This window comes from Atractosteus spatula, chromosome 11, assembly GCF_055471065.1.
Source record: "Atractosteus spatula isolate fAtrSpa1 chromosome 11, fAtrSpa1.hap1, whole genome shotgun sequence".
Classification (NCBI taxonomy): Eukaryota; Metazoa; Chordata; class Actinopteri; order Semionotiformes; family Lepisosteidae; genus Atractosteus; species Atractosteus spatula.
The window spans coordinates 10,780,562-10,802,905 of record NC_142716.1 but is presented as its reverse complement, the minus strand read 5'-3'; the positions used below and the strand labels follow the sequence as shown (position 1 = coordinate 10,802,905).

The following is a 22,344-nucleotide window of genomic DNA, read 5'->3' as shown; positions in this document are numbered from 1 at the left end:
GCTCTAGGCACTATAGAATGTGTCAATATGTGCCCTGTAGAGGTCATTATACATATTCATAGAACTACCTGTGAGACCCTGCTGTTCACATTGATCAGATGTGGAGAAATACTGCTATAAAAATTAATGCTCTGCTCCTTGTGAAAACTTGAAAAAAAGTTTTTTTTTAACCTGCCAGAAAATTTCAAACAGCTCCTTCTGATATCTAACAATTAACACCAAAATTAAAAAATAAATAAATTTAAAATGACTTTTATGTAACAAACATACAAGCTGTGTTTAGACCATGTACTTCACATAGGATGTAACTTCTTCAAAATTAAAATTCTTATTTTTGACAAGGTCACAGAGAAGTTAGTTTTAAAACTTAGGTATATGGAGATGGAAATATGTACAATGTTTGAAATTGAAATTGTAGTCCTTTTATTAAAAAAATGGATGTAACCTTTCATTTCAGTTTTCCAGTACCATGTCATTGCTTTATTTTAACACAGTAAAGGATAACAATGAGGGATTTAATGTGGATATCAGTTTGCCAGCTTGACATAACCAGCCTTCAGACTAGCATCCTAATGACAATGAATCATCAAAACGTACAGTTACACTGAAACTTAAAAAACAGTGAATCACTGTTAAAGCAAAATGAGTTATCCATAAAACAATGCACAAGTGGATTTCTATTTTCCCACGTAAACATCTGTTCATTGTCTATTTATTGTCTTTCAAGTCTCTTCTAACTGTGTAAGGTTCCTTTTCAGTAGACTGAAACAATTTCCATAGGTCAGCACCACCCACTGAGTGTCACTTATAAAATGCTGAATCCATTTTTTTTACATCTGAGCATCTGTTTTTGTATAATCAAGCATATAAAATCTATTTCTATCAGGTTTTTAATCAGATTATATTGCATCACACTAGTACAGTCAATAATAATTATTTTTTTTAAATTGGAGAAGGTTCCCTCGCTATACTCAGTAGTAAAGATACACTGAATATTCTTTTCTGCTATTGCTTTTTGCTCATGATGGATTCAGGTTAAGCTCTTTTATAGTTTTCTTTTGGAGGTGGGTAGATAATTGTTAAAATGCTAAATTGTGACATCAACTGATAAGGCTACACACATTTCTGTCCCCAGAGCATATTCTAAACTTCTGAATATGTGGCTGTGTAAATCAACAGAAACTGAGCAGGATGAATAAAATATGGTCCTTAAATGAGCTAAATACTTAGCAATTAATTTTAATTGTATGTGCAGATGTTATTGTAATCAAGCTAGTTACATTGAATTAGGTCAAATTTTCTGCAACTAAATGTTGTTCATGTCAGCATTAAGAATCCACTTCCTAATTGAAAAAAACACAGTGACTACATTATGTCAGGCAACATTTAAACACAATTACAAAACCAAATGTTAACAAGCTCTCATACAGTCCTGGGGGGTGTATACAGATGATTAGTTTCATAGATGTTTAGGAGGATACAAGAAGACTACAGAGATTGTTCAAAGAGGTGATTCAACAGAGCTGCCAAATCATATTTACAGTATGTTTGTTGCCACACATACGGTCACCTTCTCTGGTTAGGGATACATCTGTACAGATAGAACAAATGCTTGGGAAGGGCCAAACTCTGTTGACACTATGGGAGTCAAGTTCAAATCACATCTATGATAAACAAATCTTCCCTCCTTGGCAGCTCTCATTATTTACTAAAATTCTTCCCCTTGTCTGTGCCCTGAGATGTGAGAAAGAGGAAAATCAGGCAAAGTGAAAGAGAACCTTAATTTTCCACCATGTATTTTTCTTTCTTGGCATTAACAATTACTGTCAGGAAGTTATGACTTTATTGACTTATAATTGTATGTGTCCCAGTTCTACACAAAATTCTGTCAATCACTGCTTTATAAGGGCCTTGAAACGGCAGGCTGGGCAATTCAGTTTAATACTGAGTGGAAATTATACAGCCACTTCATTTTGCAATGGCTATTTTATGACATTCGGATGGATAGCCCTTATGTTCTGTAGTAGGAGCATTGTCCCATTGACTTACAAAACATTGCTGTAAAATGCACAGCCCACTGACAATAATTAGCCATTTTGAAATAATAATCCACTAACAAATACAAAAACGTTGCTAAACATGTAAAAATATAATGAATCCATTTAAAATAGTGTAAATGGTCAAATCCTCAGTTGTAAACCACTTCAAAATACTCAGAATTAAAGTGCAAGTAAGCAGCTAGTTTGTCAATGAAGTTCGGATCTAAACAGCCTCATTAACATGAGATAAGATTTATAGGTAATTCTTATTGGCTAATTGCTTTGGAACTTGCTCTTAAAACAAATGTGGATATATTTCTATCTAAATGGATTAATATCAGTCTAGTAGCTCAGAAAAATCCTAATTAAGATGTAGGAGGAGTGATTTGAATTAGCAAAATTTATTGATGCAACTTGTTTGGCTTAGGAGAAAGACAACCTGTCAGTAAGGACCTATTTTGTTGGAATGGTGGATATGCCTGAGAACTGCTGCAAGAAGGGGTGTAGAGAGGGGTACGAAATAAAAGCAGCAATCCAGGAAGATAAAAATGTAACTTTTTATACAGGTATGTAGAAGTGGGTGAGATTAGGGTTTGACCTGCTCCTGAACTTTCATTTTCATTTTAAAGAATAAAAATGAACATTCAATTATGCTTGACTTACAAGTTATGTTCAAAATCCGGCTCTACAAATGTGTAATCAAAAGACACAACCATGTTTCCTAGCAATTATTAAAAAAAAGAAAACTTGCTACTTAATCAGCAGGTGTAACAAAAATGAAAGAGGGAAATTAATTAAAATTGACATTTCCAGTAATATAATCTAAGATCATTAATTTTGTATGAGAAAGAAAATGAAGCCCTTGCATGACTTGCAAAAATGAAAAGACAGCACTTGTTACTTTGGCAAGAGATTTTTAAGACTGTGGAGGTAGGCTCAGGCATTGTGGAAATAGGATAAACTACTGATTTCCATCTCACAAAACCCAGGGTGCTGCTACCTTGGACAGAAGTCGCTATGAGATTAATGAAAGAATCTAATAATACCGAACATCACACAGTTCACCGATTGTAAAAGAGGAGGCTGTTCTCACCTAATTGTACTGGTGAAAAAATAAATCATGACTTTATAATAAGTCTTCTTACTTGCTGCTTGGTTTGGGGAGTTTGATTACCATCTTGGCATTAGACCATAAATTGCGTTTTAAGTCTTTAATCAAGCTGTCTAACGCAGATGCATGTGTTCAAAGCACTTATAGATCTGCTGTTACACTAACTTACAAAAGTTCTTTACATAGCACTTTTATTCTGTTGCCCTGTAATTATTTACATATTTTGACATCATAACGCTATTTCAATGCTATTGTAATTGATATTGGAATGAAAGTACTAAATGTGTAATATATGTCTAAAAATGTTTAAAGTGCCTTGCACTTATGTATCCAGTCCCTTTCTGTGCAGAATCATTAGTATAATTATACAATGAAACATATATAGTTTTAAACTTAATAGTTTATTCAAAACCTGAATGCTCAAACAGAAGACAACTAATTGGTAAAATACATTACACTAAATATCACCACAAACTACAGAAAAAATGACATATGTGGATTGCATACTGTAAATATTCAGATCTGCAAACTCAGTATTTGTCAACGATTACAGTGCAGGTCTTTTTAGGTAAGCCTTTACTTGCACACTGGCTTGGTGCAATTTTGCCCCTACTTCCTGGCAAATTTGCTCAAGCTCTCTCAATTTGCCTGGAGGTCACTACTGAACACCAGTTTTCTGTTTTTCTACAGATTCTCAATAAGATTCAAATGAGGACACTTAAGTCGTTCCAGTATAGATCTGGCCTTGCACTCTGGGTCACTGCCCTGCTGAAAGGTGAATATTCATCCCAGTTTCAGGCCTGATGCAGGTTTTCATTTAAGATTTGCCAATACTTTGCTCCATCTATTTTTTTCATCAGTCTTGACAAGCTTCCTTGTCCCTGTCGATGAAAAGCAGAACTATAATGCAATGCTGCCACAAGCATGCTTGACAGTAGGGATGGTATTGACTGAGTGCTGAGTTAGCGTCCTAATGTTTTGCATTTAGAATAAATAGTTCCAATTTTGTCTTGCCTGACCACAAAACCTTTTGCCACATGTTTGCAATATTAATTAAAATGTTTAGCTGCAAACCCCATGTGGGAGGTGAGATTTCTTACAGTTCCCCCATTATTTTACAAATCCCATTTGTTAAGTGACCAAGATATTGTTGACCCAAGGTGATTCTCTGTCATCTCAGCCATTGTAACCCTCTTAAAGTAGCTAGTGTTCTCACTGTAGCACTCCAAACCATTTTCCTCCTTGCCTGTCCTATAACAGACTGATATAGGTAGTGCTGTAGTTCAAGTAGGTAGCTGTGTCAACATGCGTAGCCTGCAAACAAACAAGTAAACAAGGTTTATTCCATGCGGAAAAGAGAAGAAAAGAGACAATATTTCGGCTGTGGAGCCTGAACACCTGAAGAAGGCTCCATAGCTAAAACGTCTCTTTTCTTCTCTTTTCAGAATGGAATAAACCTTTACTTGTTCTTGATAAGTAGTGTCTGGGTGCCTTATGTCTTAATGACTGACTTCACAATGGAAAAAGAGATACTAATTATCTGAAAAAAACATTTATACCCTTCTCCTGATCTGCACCTTAAAACAGCTTTATCCCTGTGTTGTTTTGAAAAGCCCTTTGTCTTCATGATTGAATCTGTGCTTGAAATTCAGTACCTGATTGAGGGATCTTACAGAGATAATTGTATTTATTCTGCATATTGAACATTTACACTGATCAGTAATGTGCAAAATGTATGTGTATTTTTCTGGCAACTTTTCTAATCAAAAAACAAAACAAAAATGATACTGTATAACATTTATATGAGAGATTTTAAATAACATATCTCTATATTTTTGAGTGGTGTTTTTCAGGTAGTATGTTCTCTTTCCTTCGAGTCAAATCAGGGTAAGATACTGATATGTATGTGTACAAATTCACTGCTTGAGGTTATGGAGGACAATCATCTTCCCATGAGGTGATGCTGATGACAGGCTGTAGCTTAATACGTGAGCAAACTTTTAAAGAGCACTTTTGTGTCCTCAAACACATTTGAACCAATCCTCAGACAGAATTCCAGTTAATGTGAAGGTGAGGTCAATAAGAGCATTAGTCATAAAATCCTGACAAGGAGACTCATTATGTGGTCTGAGTCAGGCCCAGGGATGAGGTGAGAAGCAGCTGCAATATTTACAGGTTGTCTAAAAATGGGTCAACCCACCACTGCAGTTTGTAATATAACATATTGAAATCTTAATGAAATATATGTGTATTAAATATGCAATTTACAGTTAAACATGTCTCAGAAGCTCAAATTAGTATACATGAGTATTTGTTTATACTACATTGTGAAGATCACACATTTTGTCTGTTTGTTATTCAGTTAAGAATTGGTTAAGTTAAAATTAAATGCACATTGTTTTATTTTAATGATTTATGAACGATATTTTCTGAATTTTATTTGGCTTCAGGCTGTGAAAGTCTCTCCTTTAAATTCTCCACTGTTCCTGTTTATTAGGCTGAATGTGGTTACAACTTCTAGGGTTCTATCTACACGAGAGACTTGTCATTCAAAGCACACGAAGCCTCCAAACTGAAACTGAGACATAAAAATTCAATTACAATGTCAGTATATGCTACTAATTCCTAAATGAGATAAAATAAAAATCAATACAGAAACTCTCTCCTCTTCTAATGAGACAATTAGTAATGTTGCAGATTTGAGCATTTTTGGAGAAAAACGGTGTAAGGCTACCTGACATTCATATACAAGATTGATCAGAGGGAAAAAGCTGGGGTGTGAGATGAATATAGATGCTGTTCATGGATATACCTGCTTCCAGTAGCTGAAATGTGATACTGAGGCACTGTCACTGGGTTGTTAACTGTCATTGCTGGGCTGTATGCTCGCCATTCTCATTTGAGGCCTTAGAAAGTGATTTCTTAGGCCAAAACAAAAATAAAATGTATACAGAGACAAAGAAACGTCTATGTAAAATTTCATTATTAAAATGAAGAGCCCATTTTTATCTGTATTATGTGATATTTGATTTACTCAAAAACTAAGAAGGATTGTAACATCAAGGCACGTATATTTCTTAATTAATTTAAAATTACACCAGACCAATAAATTATTTTCTGATTGCTACAACTACTGTTCATTTGGGTTTGTTAACTGGATTTATTTGAGTAACTGTATTTGTGTAATTATATTCATTTGGGTTTGTTTTCTAAACTGAAATTGAGAATGTAATTGTTTATTTATATGAAAGCAGTTAAATTATTAGTGATGTGGCTGTTCACATAAATTGTGTCCAATGAAAAGCATAGGCGTTATAACAACAATGGCATTTGTCCTGGCCAAGAATTCTACAGTAATGAAGTCCTTGGTAGTCTAGTCAATCTAATTACTGCAAAATGAAACAGACAAAGCGCTACAGTAAAGCTATTGCCATGTCCAGAGCAGTGGCAAAGGGAACAGGTTAGTCAGATTTGAAGCAGATAGCTTGCCTAATAAAAAGTGGCCTAGCAGTTGAACCTGATGAACTGCTCTTTCATTGTTTCCACGACAACTTGTCAGCTAGGCTCACCAGCCCGATTATATTGACATAGGCAAAATTTGCAAGGCAGCAAAATTAACTACTGCAGCTGGTTAGAAAATCATACCAAAGGTACAGTATGTAAGGAGTATGCTATAGTGTATGATGTACTCTGGTGCAGAAACAATCTGCTATTTTTCAGATGTACTGTATATGTTTGTTACAATGAAGTATACTGTAGAATCCAATAATTAGTAAGAAAAAAAGTAATAATAAAGCACTGAAATCATCTTCTTTAAATAGCCATTTTGGAGTAAACGTTAAAAATGTACAGTGCAGTAACCTAAAGAGAAAAAGGGTAAAAACAATGCAGTAAGTAAACCTAAATTGAAGTCAATACTTATAATTCATGTTGCATCCTGAAGACTCAGTGTGTGGCACCTGGAGCTAATAATCATTGTGCAATAACAATAGCACTGCAACATAAATCTGTCCCATTTCTGTGTCACAATTCATAAAAATACATTCTCCATCTCCCAGGGGACTAAGTCATCCTTGCACCCACTGATTATAATTTTTCTATTTCATAAATTCAGGTAGCTATTGTTTGTTAAAGCCCTGGGTCCATCACTTCTAATTTTTATCTATTTTTCTTCTGGTTGTTTTTTTTTATGTTCTACATGCATTTGTGACAAACTTTTTCTTTGATAAATCAGAATTATAATGACTGACATTTTTCAGAATAAAATGTATATTACAAGGCGCAATTGGAAGAAAACATTGAGGAAAGCTGCCAAACACTCACAGAAATGTATGATGGCCAAAGGTATACTACCACTTCATTATAAAGTGTCTACACACAAGTGCCCAGTTACTGAATCCCTAACTCGAGAATGCAGCTTCAAGCCACTGACTCACTCACTCTACAGTCCACATCTGTCCCAGAGTGATTACTGTCTATTTCGGAAACTGAAGGTTCACACATTTGAGGCTTGAAGTTTGTAGATGATAAATGACCTGAAGAGATCCGCTGAGGCCTGGCTAGAGGATCTAACCCACAGAATTGTGTCTAGCTGGACTCATAGAAGTGGGCCAGGTGCACTGAAATCAATCGGGAATCTCCTGTGAAGTAATATGGAGACCTTCTGGCAAGGACTATGAATTTAGTTCTGGCCCATCCTTACGTTAATAAGGAAATAACATTTGCCCCTCACCTTTGTAGCATTTCTAGAATTTTAGGCAACATAAGCAAACACAAATTCCAAGTTACACTCTTGCTAAAAGGACAAAACCAGAAACCATATTGCCAAGGAAAATGTAATGATGTCTTCTATTCATATTTGGTCATTCATCATATCTTAAAACCAGGACAATGATTATGCATAAATCCAGCTTTTCACTAAGCTGTCAGAAATGTTTTCTGTGTTAAATCTGAAATGGGTATCCAGAGAGAGTACAGTATGATTATTTATGAGCCATGCAGTGTACATTAGGCATGCATTTCCAATATGCTGGGGATTTACTGTAGTTCAAGCAGACAATCAAAGTAAGTTTGGTTCTTTTAATGATACTTACTTTCAAAATTTAACACAGAAAATGCTTAGACTTTTCTTTGTAAGTACAGTCGGTAAAAAATTTTGATATTGCTGCATCAACAATGGTAAATGCCTCTAAAGAAGCAGGAGGTGTCATGTTGTCTGCTTTTTATTTCCACTTTGCAACCTGGCTTATTTTTTTTGTCCAGACTTGATGTAATACATCTTGGCAAAATATTTGTATCTCACTTAGTAATAAAGTCTGCCCTGCAGGGATTCCCAAATTACCAGAAAAATACATCAAGAAATCAAGAAATACATCACAAATTCATTCCTCCTGCTCCAATTTTCAGCTGAAATAAAACACTTGCTTTCTTCTGGCAATAGCATGAAACACCAGTAGCAATGCCAATGATTTGTTTTTAGTGGGATGGTTTATTATTAAGGTTCAAAATGATCTGAATGAAAGATAGGGTAATGAGTTTTTCTACATTTAAAAGCATAGTGCTCACAGTGCTAACTATTGAGAAGAACCACACAATGCCAAAAACAGAGAAAAATGCTGAAATATAAATTTGGTATTTAAATTATCCTATATTGGACAACTTTTGACCTGCCAATCCCTAATCAATGATTCATAATATAAAAAAAATTCTAAGATGCAAAGTCTGATGTATTGATAATAATGCAAAGTGTTTCCTTTTTGATGTTTAATTTTCCTACTTAGGAGAGTGTAAAATCAGTCACAAACACATGGACAGACTAGTTAAGAAATAAAAAAGAAATCATGCAACCCTCTAAATTTAAAATATGACATTTTCTTTGAGCATTCAAACAATGTGCAGTATGTGGATAGTTTGAGTTTTCGCTTTTTATTATTTTACCTTTGGGAGGCATTACTTTGTGTTGGTAAATTGTTACAACGTCTCAAGTCACTCATTTATTATTTACAAAAAACTAATCCACTAATGAGAGCTAATTAAACATCTGAGCTGAGAAATGATTGGCAAGAAACATGTCTTTATGTGACACGCATCTGGTTGAACAAGCAGAAATAAACCTGCCTCTTCAATCCAAGATAGGAAAGGAAAACAGTGGTCCTGTTGCCAGAAGCCATATGCAAACTACAGAAATCTGGCAGCTGTGTCTTCTAGATACTGTACAACAGTGCTGCCAAAGAACAAGAATGGGATTTTTGCTTCATAGTGCACAGGTGCAGTGCTTGAGGAGAATTCAGTTTAAGGAATATCCAGTTAGTACTTGCAATAAAGATAAAGATGCTTTTCTTCAGTACTTAGTAGTTCTGTAGACATTGGCACCATGTATCTACATCTCTCTGCCTAGATACAGCTTTTTATCTGTCTATATAACTTTGTGATAATATTATTAATATAGGTCTTCTATAGTTTTTTATCTTAGCAATACATTTGGTACAGACTGAAGTAAAAAATGCAAGATGCTGCTTTTCTTGGAAGGTTCCTAAATTATTAGCAAAAATAAATAAAATAAATAAAATGTTTAGTATTAACGGTTCCATGTGTTGCTTGAGGAAAATGTCAAAGAAGGGAATTCTAAACGTTAGTTTCCACTAAGGGAGCCAATGGCTAAAATAATGTTTATTCCTTCAATGGTACAGCTGAACAGAACTAAAATTCTGTTTAAATTCTAACGTCTCATTCCGCTTACCATCACATAAAAGCTCACTGGCTGAACACTGCGGCTACATGATCCTCTCCCTCCACCTCAACATCGCCACTGCAACAATCCTCTTTGGCTCATAGCTCATATGTGAGGGGGCAGGGAGATGTGACGGCACTGATTCTTGCCCAACCCTATCATGTCCCCACCCTGGCGAGTTAAAACCGAAGTACTCATAACCATTACCTCTTTATTGGTCAGTTCCTTTCATCATTATTAGAATTCCACTGAACAACTGAAAGATTTGTTGTATAAATCTGAGTATTTTGCAGTTTTTCACATAAAAAACAAGTAATCTATATGCAAACATTAGCAAATACAAACAAGTGTAGTTAACCCTGCAGCCTGGAGTTCTGGGAGATCTAAAAAAAGACCAGCTGTATGCCAGTTAGAAATTAATTAGAGGTTATAGGAAGTTCACACAGGAGAGTAAAGAACCAAATAGTGGAAATATGTATAGGGAGATCAAAGTCAAGTCAGCATCATGGGCAGTCAATGAAACCAGTGTGCTAAAGTCAAAGAGAAGTCAAGGTCAGTGTTTCAAATCTGGATGCAGATGGAACGGAAATAAGGTCTTCCAAAGATTTGTGATATCAGTAGGAAAGTAGATTGACTGGTTGAAAACTATCAATCACAAAGGGAAAATATAAATCCTTACAGCAGGCTGTCCAAAGTATTGCTGGGAAGCAAGTAAATCCTCTATTGAAGTTCTTTTTCAACAACTACCTGAATCCTGAATCCTAAAATCTTTTAATACACCCTTTGAAGTACAAGAGATTGTTATTTCAGACCGAGTGCTGGAACAACTGAGAACACAGAAGATATCAAACCAGGTCATCAACATCATCCTAAAACCACAGTATAAAATGTTCTAATGCCTTCCTACAACAAACATACAGTATTTAGTCATGTAAAGTTAGTTTAAAATGAGCTTGTGAGTATTCCTTCTGAAAATTACCTAATTTAAACAGGGTGTAGATTAGCCTAACCTAGTTTATGTTAACTCTACCTTAACCTAGGTTTCTATAGACAACTGAGAAAATATTATAATAATCTACAATAGGCAATCTACAGGTTATATTCATAATTTATGTCAAGGATTGACTCAAAAAAGATTCTTTGCTTTTGCACCACATTTTTGTGACTTAAATTATTTCTGAAGTTGACACTGCATTAATACAGAAAGTAAAAGCACAGCAACATCTAAAACAGCAAAGCAAGAACTAAAATAGCACAGATGTTTTGGCCAAGAGATTCCTTGAACGTGTTCTCAGCAGTGTACTTTTGTAATAAATTATTTTCCCAGAAGTTAAAGTAATACATTTTTTAAATAAAATCTGTTTATAGAGAAGATGGCACAGTGATTAATTAGATACCAGAATCATGTGGATATACAGTATAATTAAATGTAGTCAAATTTGTATTTTAACATGGTCCTCAAATTCCCACTAATTATACTAATGTTACCTACCACATAAAATGTAATTATAGTAACTAATTAGAACTAGTAGAAACTAGTTACTAGATAGTAGTAAATAGTAACTATTTGTGCAAATAAAACCCTGTGTATCAATCACTAAAGCAATATTTTTGTATTCTTTAAATTCTCAGGTTAAGTAAATAGAAGGTAAACAGAACATGAACTAAAACTCTCTCCCCTTTTCACAGTTCCTCAGGCTACATCGACTCTGCAGTGACGACATGGATTTCCAGAACCAAACACTCAAAATGCACTCCTTTTTCATCAACAGAGGATACCCCAACCAGGTTATCTATAGGGCCCTAACCAGGGCCAAAAGCAGCCCTCAGATCATAAACTCGATCATGAACTCCTGGTCTCACAATCGCATTCCCTTTGTGCTTCCCTACCAACCCTACACACTTTCTATCCCCAGGACCATCATTAACAACTACTTCATTTTACAGGACGATTCCTCCATCGGTACCCTTTTTTCCGACCGCCCAATCATCTCTTATCACCGACCACCTAATCTACGTAAACTTCTGGTTCACAGCTCCCTTGACTGCACTCGGCAATCATCCCCACCAGGCACCTTCCCCTGCAATAGAACTCTCTGCATTACCTGCAAATACATATCTAACAACCATCCAGGGCCCCTCAGGTCAATTCCGGATCACCCAGATGACATCCTGTACGTCCAGCAACCTCATTTACTGTATCTCTTGCAAAAAATGCCCAGCTATCTACGTTTAGGAAACTGGAAGAGACAAGGAGACTGCTCCAGAGAACATATTAGGGCTGTGAAGATTAAAGATTTCTCCAAGCCCATTGTTTCTCATTTCACCTCAGACAGCCATGATCACACTGATCTCTCTGTCTTAGATCTCAAAGAAGGGTTTCTGAACTCCAGCAGGAAGACAACAGACAACAGAAACGAAACTCATCCTGAAACTAGGTTCACACCTTCCCCCTTCTCTTGATGAGAGACTTATTTTCATGTATTCTTCTCTATTCTCATGCAGGTTTTGACACCTTTCTCCACCCTTCCTGCGTGGCCTCTCATGCCTCTCCCCTCTCCCTCCTCCACTTTTCCAGCTTTTGTTCTCCTGTGCTATTTAATCTTTGCCATCTACACTGTCTTCCTCACACCTGAAGAAGGCTCCACAACCGAAACGTTGTGTTTCCTTTCTTTTGTTTTCAGCATGGAATAAACCCTTTACCTGTTCCTTTGCAGGGTACGCATGCTGACGCAACTACCCACTATGATTACTGTTGATGATCATGAAAGATGGAAAGATTTGTACATCCAAACATTAATATTAATTACCAACGCAGAAAAAGAAAGTAATTGGAAACGATAATTTGTAATGCCATCAATATGTTTGTTTAAATTAGTCATTCATCAATTAGAAAAAAGTCTCTGGAATCATTATATTACTTTAAAGTTTAGATAAATTTCCTGACACACAGGAAAACAGCCTGCCATTTTAATTTTGTGAGCAAAGACGCCTATCTGTAGTTATCAGAATGTCATTGCTGGGGCTGCAATATATGCAAAGGTGGATGATCTGTCCAGTCTCTAATTGAGGTACCTCATTGTTGGTATTAGCACTTCTAGAGAATGTACGCCTAAAGTAAGCAAATTTGTCTACCATGGAGAGTTCTCAATAGGCTCATGCTAATACTATCATGGAGTTGGCTTGTACATCACCTTGTTTTTCTTTGTACTGATTAATTGGTCCAAGTTAGAACAGCCGGAGGTGAAGAAATTCAAACCTTGTTGCATGTCTGGCTACAATGCTATATTTAGAGCACAGTCATCAAGAAGAGAAGATTGTGTATTTTGACTTTGGGTTTGCTTTGAGGTCAACTTAGTTTGAACTGTTTGCCATCAGTATTATACTTGATTTCAATATCAGGGATATCATTATGGATTACACTGATTACAGTCAGCATTGCTAAGAACATCATGCTAAAAAGAGTTGGAGACTCACACTGGAGCCTGGGGACATGATAGAATATCTTCCATCCAGGAGACATGTAAGCAGGGAGTGTGGAATTGTTGGACAATGAAGACAATTTTTTTAAGGCAGCTGAACTTCTTTATTATCTCCCAGAAGGTTTCACTGCTCATGGTGTTAAAGACCTTATTTAGATTTTAAAGAAAGGTGATGTAGACATTGGCATTCTATTCTTGACATTTCTCTTGGAGCTATCTAGCAACAAACACAGTTATTCCATGGCCTTTTCTGAAGCCACACTGGCTCTCTGGAAGCAAATCTTGGTCTAAGCAATGCCTAAATAAGACTCTAGGCATTTCCGGAGAATTCTGACATTTTTTTTTTCATGATCAAGAGTACTAACATCACTCTCTGTTTTAGGATGAGCAATTCCCTGATCTTGTAGATTTCAATTGGGACTGTGTCAGCTACTGATGTCTTGCCACTGAAGAGTGGGCTGATGGCTCTTAGCTTCTGCTGTAGTTGGTGGGGGAACCATCCATGGAAATATTGATGTCTAGGGCTCTCCTAGAAATTCATCAGCTAGTGCCAGAAAGCCACACTCTTGATTATGAAATGACTTATATGGAGGATCTTGGGCGTAACAGGCTCAGTGTAGCATGGTACAATGATGGGATACCATTGCTCCCAACTGTACCATTAAGAGCACAGCCCCATTGTAAGAGAAATAACCTAGCAATAACAACAATGATAACATTTTTGAGGTTTAACCACAATAACTGTGATCCTCAGTTTCAGATCAAACTTGTGAGTTCATGACTTAGCAGTACTGTCTTTCTGAAATGAATAAACCAAGCATAATGTCGGCATGCAATCAGACTGAGATGTGAAGATGTGTGCAATGACTTATTTAAGGCAGAAAAAAGCTTGTTGAATTAGCACAAATAGATTAACTGTCCTGCATTCCTGGGCCCCATTACAACCCCAGCAGATTCAGATTGACTGCTTAGGCTATTAAGCACATTCAAGGGGGAATTCTAATTGAACAATTAATCATCTTATCACCGATCAATAAGTAAAACAGATGTCTTTAAAATAAATTGTTAAAAGTGAAGAAAAATACCATTCTTAATTGTTATTGAGAAAAATTAAGCATTTGGATGAACAACAGGGGAATATTTAGTAGGTCAAAAACCATTATGTAGAAACAAGGTCATAATAAGAAAGAATTTATTTAACTTTCTGTGTATTGGAATACTGTACTATAACATTACCAAGCAAGAGACAAAAAGCTAGAAATCTAGAGAACAAAGCTTTTCTTGTGGTATAATACAGTAAATTAGAATTGTATTACAGTGTTCGATAATAATGCTTTTTTTAAATGGTTTGTGCACAAAATCATTGCAAGCCTAATAGAAAGCAATACTTTGCTGAGAGATCTATTTTATTCACTTAAAATATTAATTTCAGTTGTTTTCTTTCAATAAACTAGGCAAAAATGTAGCTATGTCAATAAATGTTCTCTACCTTAATGTGGCATGAAAAGGAGAAATCAAATTTTATGTACTGTAATAAACTCCTACTACAGTAAATAAAGACAGTCAAATATTCAGTATATACAGTACATTTATAATTGTATTTTATAAATAAATATCTATTAAATTACTTTACAGCTGCATATACATTATTGTGTATTTATTATTTATGTTAATTCTAAAATCTCATTTTTATCCAAAAAGTGGCAAAATAAACTAAAGCATGATGCATACTTCAATATCCAAAATTGAAAAGTCAGAATAAACTGAACATTTTAGAAAAAGAAACATTGTTTTTTTTTAGGTCATACAAGCCAGCTCCCACTAGAATTTTCACATTGGTAAAGGTGATAAGATAAATTACCCACATTAAAGTCAGTTCAAATCATATAACATTGTAAATATTTTTTTAAAGATCTCTTTGAAATGTTGCACATTTCAGTTCACATATAAGCAAAGTTAATGAAGACGGGTCTCCCAGTGAGCCACATTTTAAAATGTGGTGTTTTTGAGATAGGTCTACAGGAGATAGGACTCAGGTGGGGAGATAGAGTTACTCAGTAATGCCTTACAGTTAAATTTTAATGGAGCAGGGAAGGAACTGAAACTGAAAGTACCATAATCAATTCAGCCACACAAGTGAATTACTGATCCACCCTGAGTCTGAATTTTTCACTGAATACTTTTTTGCAGCTAAATTTTTGGTGGAAAATTGAATTGGATTCCCAGAGGCAGTATGGAAAATTAGTGAAAATAGCTGTTTTTCCAATTCACCTTTTCAGCAGTATTTGATGAACAGTAAACTAAGATATCAACTGGGAAGCCAGCTGTGCATGCCTAAGGTAATTTGTAATTTAAAGACCATCCAACTTTGTGACCAGATTAATCTAAACTTGAGTAAAAATGCTCAAAATTAAACAAATTCTTACAAACCCTGCAGATCACAGTATATTTTTAGCTAAACTATATATTTGCTCAAAAACAATACAGTATTTTATAAGTTCTTTGTCTACTAAGTTGATCTACTTAAAATTCTTACACAAACAAGAAACATTGGTTGCATTTGGTTGTCTTTGCCATAGTTTCAACCTCAGTCAGAGTTCATAAGTCCAAATGAACCTTAGGTTATGGACTGTGATCTTACCATAACACCCATATACTCTGCAAAATACATTAAAGGAAGTCTGTTGTAAGATCAGCATACTAATTAACACAGATAAGATTCTGCATAACACTGGAGTCAAGTCAAGAGAACAGCTTATGCACTAAGAATAATATTTCTATATACACCCTTAGTTACAATATAAAAGTGTGATGAAGGAAGATTAATTGAATGACACAGCATAGTCTGCACTGCAGTGACCTCAAAGTTTTCTCACATTTCCTTTTCATCTAATGTTTGTTTTGGGTTTATTTACTATTTATAGTCAGTACCTTGATTATATATGTATTGCTCATCAGAAATAAATGGCACCCCGTATGTTTTACCTTAAGCAATCAAAATACAAAATTGGAAGAATTTCACTGTACTTATATCCTCTAATTGAATTTTGAAATGCATCATTACAAGCTGCTAGTATGTTTCCATACATAATTCAGAGAAGTGTCTGGAAGGCATCTGCATGTTTGAAGAGTCTGTTGTTGCAATCAACATATCCTTTTTAAAGCCAGCTCATTCCTGCTTTAATTACTTGGTATTGATCAGACCAGAAAAAAAAAACCTCCAGATTCACACAGTAATTAGGAAAAGCACATGCATCCTGCTACCTTTTCCAGCTCTCCCAGCATGCTGATGAAGTGGGACATAGAAAGAAGCGTTGAATGCATTTTAATCAACCTGTTTTATATATTATTTACTATTATTACATAAATAAGTCCTTCATTTATATTTTTAATGCAGTGGATCCATCTTCACCTCCATTTTCCTTGGAGCCATTGCCATGCATAATTAAACATAACATAATTAGCATAAATAATGAATATAGTTTTGTTGTGAAAATAATAGAAGCTTGGGCAGCAACATTAAAAGAGTTGCTGTAGCATTTTATTCTTACACTACTGTAAGTACTATTGAAGATTTCATGGATTTCACTCTATACCAGAAAAGGCCATAGAATTCCACAGAATTATGCAGGATTTCCCCTCATGGGAAATTGCTCTTGCAGTGCCCTGCAGAATATTATTTCAGGTTAAGAAGCTTATATTTCAAGTGCAAGAGGAAGTGAATTGACAATGTTAGAAAACCACACTTATGAAAATAATCTAAAGGTTTCTAAAGTCCAAATTCTCAACTGAATCCTACTGGTCATCTAAAGGTTATTTTAATACGTTAAGCAAACTACTATGAAACAGAACACAACATCAACTCCCTTTCTCTATGTTGTATATTACTTTGGTAAATTGGAAAGACCGTTAAGCAGATGGATAACACTGTAATAGTTCTGGTGAATTAAGTAAATGTTCCTCGGGAACCACGCATGTGGTAGTCATGTAGATAAGAAGACGGAGGAAGCTCTCAATCCAGGGTCATTTTTATGTGATTTCTTTGGCCATGCTCTCAAAGGTACCTATGGATATGGCTTACTAGTCATTATACTGTAGGTGAACTGTACTCAGAGAAAACCTAGTATTAACAGTAAACACAAAGAGCTACAAAGAGCTGTATGAGATACAGTAATGAAGGCATTCCATTCCATAGTATTTTAATAAATAGATCTCCAATTTTTCCCAGAAACTAATAATAATGGTAAAAGTATATTAACTCCAATGTATCCCCCAAAACCTATTCAGGTACAAAACTGAGATAAATACACAGTTCTATATGTAAGGAGTCAATTCATTTAATATGTGAAAGAATCATTCTTTCAACATTTCTTGAAAACTCAATATTTTACACAAAAAAGTCTTATTTAGTTTATTAGTCTTATTTAGTACTAAACTATTTTATACTAAACAAAGAGTGACATGTTTGTGAATAGAGGAATTATTTTTAAAACAAAAAACAGAGACCTAGGTTTCCTAGTATAACAGGTTTAAGTCCTGATTAATTCACTTATTTTTTCATTATTACAGAATTTCCAGATCAAAACCAGGTATACTATGTGTCAACTATGTATAATGTGCAAAGGCTTTAAATACAACATTCAGTAGTCAGGATGACTTTTTCCTGCAGTCTTAAATGCCTACGCCTAACTAGTTCAGTGATATGTCCCCAGTGGATTTTGTCAAATCTGCTGTAAACGGGTTTAATCATAAGATTACTCTTCTTCTGATTAAGCAGAACTCTAATTGTTTTAATCCACGACTGAACTTTGATGAATTCTAATTTGGTTCACTTTACTTGGTGACTGAAATCTGTGTCATTATAGATCAAGTTATTCTTGCTTGCTCAAGAACATCTTTTTTTTCTTGACAAAATTAACAGGAAATGAAATGACCAGGCAATGGAAATTAGAAAGGAGTCTACATTCTAATTTTGTAGATATGGTGTGGTTTCACTGGTATTTTGTGTGATTAACCCCAGTGATTCTGTAGAATCGTCTAAACATACAGTACCAGAATTTAAAAGGGAAGTGTTCTGAAAAGAAAAATAATGTAATCTACAGTACGTAGTCTGGATCATTTCTCTTGGACACGCATTCATTATTTTTGAAATCATAGAAGCAAGATAGGAGTAAGCAAATCACAGTTGCAATCTTTACAAAAACAAACAATTAAAAAAACACAATTTGGGAGTTCAATTCGAAGGACCTGTTATACCTTATATACACACACAGCCTTAGTTTTATCATCTAAAAACACAAATGCTTTTTGGATTTTCTAAAGTAAAAATATATTTTATTTTTTATTATCATAGTTTTCTTTCCATTAGGAATGAATGGGGTAGGTGATATAAATTAGTAACTTTTAGCCTCTACCATCCACTAAGCTATTTTTCCATGACAGTTAACTGTATAGTATACTTTGTTAAGGAGCTGGCACTTTTTTCACATTGTGTATGTGTTGCCTCTGGTGTGAATGGCAAATACTGCTGTGAATTTATCATTACATCCTATAAAATCACATCACATTTGGTGTGTACAAGCCCTAACTTGCAAGAATGCCTGCTGTTGTGCTTTTAAGACGTAGTCTGTGATGTTTAAATGGGTCAGTGTCATCATAAGAATAAGACTGTGCTAAATAATGATTACTCAGAGCCCTACCACTCCTACGACCTAGAGATGAGGTTTCTCAGGCCACCTTGTACATTTCCCTCTGCCCTGTTGCAACTCCCAAACAATTGCTCGCCAGTACTGTTCAACCTACCTTGAAACACCAAACCCTGCCTGAGAACACCTTACAAACTTTTTCAAAAAATATTTCAACATCTAAAGAGGAAATAAAGACGCAGCAACACAAGCACTAGGCATCATAGTTTCAAAAGCTATACATTTACTTTTTTACTTATTTGGCACTTCTTTTTGCCAAACAATTTTTAAATCAGCGAGCTGCTTATTTTAAAAGAAATTCTTGGCAGCATTAAGAATATTTTCCAGTAAAATCAAAGCTTAATGACACAGTTGATCTTATTTGTAGATCATTTAGAATACAGAAGTGAAAAAGTAAAGTAGAAATGGGTTCTGTCTGGTTTGCACTTATGACTCCTCAAGATGTAATAGCTGAACTATCTTCATCCCACGCTCCTTACAGTGTAATGTGTTTTTTGTTATCTGCTTAGACAGTCATAAATCAGCAGCTAATTAGCACAAGTGACATGACCTGATGCATTTAATGCTACCTTTTGTAACTTCCATCAGATATCCCACTGCAATACGAGCTGGCCTCTAAATTAAAATAAGATATATAGTTGAAAGGAAGTACTTTAATTAAGGAACTTGCCTACTGTACAGTTCTATAAATCATTAAAGGAAATGTTCCTTGACTAGCAAAGAAGGCAATATAAAAGGCAAATTTCACCCATAAGGGTTATTAAGTTTTTGCACTAATAAGAATGTATTACAATAACTAGATGAACTTAATAGCAGTACCTCTAGTGAACTTATTGCCCAGGGAAATTCCTCTGAAAGCAAGGCCCATAATGAGTCTTATGAATAGCATAAAGGCAAAAAGGGAAAAAGACCTAATGTTTAGGTCCCCTACCTTAGGTCTTTCATAAATTTAGTCCATTGTCTGCTGCTGTCTGACATAAGAGATTTCCTAGTTCCTGTTCAGTTAAAAGCTCCTTTATTATTGAATTAAGCACAAAATATAAAACACAAGTTTATAAAGTAAAGTAAATGTACATGGCTCAGTCTTGTTTTGTTTTGATAACAGCATATCCAGCCTTGTATGTTTCAATTTTAAAACATACATTGAGAAACACTTTATCTGGGACCTTGGTAGATATAAGAAGGCAATCTAAATGAAGCCACTCTACAATTTCCTAAAATAAATAAATTCATAAAACAACATGTGCATTAGAAAGTTAATTATGGCACGAAAATCCTTTACTTTCTTCACATTCCTGTTTTCACACATATTACATCTATTACAAACATTGGTAATAGTGTGCTCATCTTACCGTATATATGTAGAAGCCACTGCATCAAATAGAAATATCCTGTGTTCTGCAACTTATTATGTGAACAAAATAACTCAATTTCACTGACATCATCTTATGTAATACTGGCTTTCAAAATACCCCAAGTAAATACAAATCTTTAAATTTTTTAATCGGCGAGAACAATTATAATTTATTGAAAAATTTTTAATATTGTTTCATTTAAATATATTCTAGGTAAATAGAACATTTTTAATTAAGATAAAATAAAAATCTCGGACTTAGAGGACAGCGAATGCATCTTTAGCAAAATTGAAATTATTCTCAAAGCTGGACAACAGAAAGATTAAGAACTGAAATAACAATATTGTTAAAAAACGTAAGCAGAAATATTCCATAAATGTCCTACCTTCCTTGGACCTTTATGTCAGATATGGCGTAGAAGTATCTCGACAAGTTATGTTCATCGACCACTGTTGCTCCTGTAGCTGGTCTCAGAAGTCTTATCCTGAGGTCAGTGATGGTGAAGAAGTCCCTTAAGTTTTTGGTCGTGTCCAACTGTCCATAAAGAGAAGCCACATTGTGCAGCCGAGGTCCTGCAAAAAGGGCGAATCGGTCTTTGATCTCAAAACGAACCGTTTTGTCATTTTTCCATACATATCCCCTGGAATATTCTTCTGTACAAATGATGTCCAACAGTGTGCCTTGGGTCAGATCATGGACAGTTTTGGGTTCCATTTTGAAAGCTTCCAAGCAGTCTGTGGCATAGAACTGATATGGCTGCCAAGATCGACCATAGTCCAGTGACTTCTCAAGGATCATGAGTTCTGGGCGACCAGACTCAAATGTTATTACAATGTCATCTGTGAGCTCTATAGTCTTGTTCCAAGATAGAGTGATGTTGACCAACAGTGGCTTTGGATACTTCTTCCAGGATGTTGACTGCCAAAATGTAGTTGGGTTTCGACCTTCAAAATCAAACATCAATTCAGGAGGGTGTGCCAGCTCTTCAGTGCTAGCGTCACATTCATTATTGCACATATAAGGATTTTCCTGGAATAAAAAGAGACAGAAATAAGACAAATAATGAAGAGGGTCATTATGTACTTTCTTGCTGTGAGATTTACAGCTTTGTGTAGAAAAAAAGTATGGTTTAGTTCACAAGAGGATTGCAGAGGATTATAAGTGTTTCCGTATATACAATTGTATAGAGTTGTAGGACATATTTGTGATATATAATTGCAATTACAATTTAATGTATCTAGTATTGTTGTGCCAAATGTACAGGGAGTAGAATCCAGATGAGAGAGTATTATAAACGTCTAGACTAGCATCTTTTTGTTATGTAGCTACAGTATGTCCACAAAAGATCACTCAGCCACTTACAAGAACACCTACATGCATAAGATTTTGCTCTTCTTAATGAAGACACACATTTTCACATATTCCTGGGTCATGTCTGGGTTAATTTTTCAATAATGAAATTTTACCTAAATCTAATTATTATTACTAACCTTGATTTATCTGCTTTCTGCTTATCTGCTGTTGTAGTTTGCAGCTGAAAATCTCTATGAATTATTCAAGCAATATGCTACATTTTTCCATAATTGTATCCTTGACTACAACATGTATATAACGCAGACAGACTTCCCTTGAGAAAGTCTTTTATGTAACCTTCATAATATCTCATAGACTACATAATCTGTTCTGTGCAGCATTCATAGCCATTTATGATCACTCTTCCAAAAGACATGACATAGATTTTGATGATGAATCCTAACTCTAATTTTCCCCATTCCAAAGTCTATTCCTTACCCTGATCCACGGCTCTAAATGTAACATACACTATGATGCACTTTGACAAACATAAGGAACATCTGTGTTTCTGTTATGAATGTTAGAACACCTTACGTGGCCTCCAAAAAGGCATTATGCATTTTACATAA

At 35.0% G+C, this 22,344-nt stretch overlaps 1 protein-coding gene across 1 annotated transcript in view; it reads right to left on the bottom strand.

Annotated features, from left to right (window-relative positions):
• Positions 1-22,344, bottom strand: part of ntng1a (netrin g1a) — a 114,406-nt gene that overhangs the window by 41,969 nt on the left and 50,093 nt on the right. Inside the window, exon 3 of the mRNA XM_088927688.1 lies at positions 20,808-21,451. Within this exon, the coding sequence (XP_088783814.1) occupies positions 20,808-21,451 (644 nt within the window). The remainder of the gene's footprint in view (positions 1-20,807; positions 21,452-22,344) is intronic.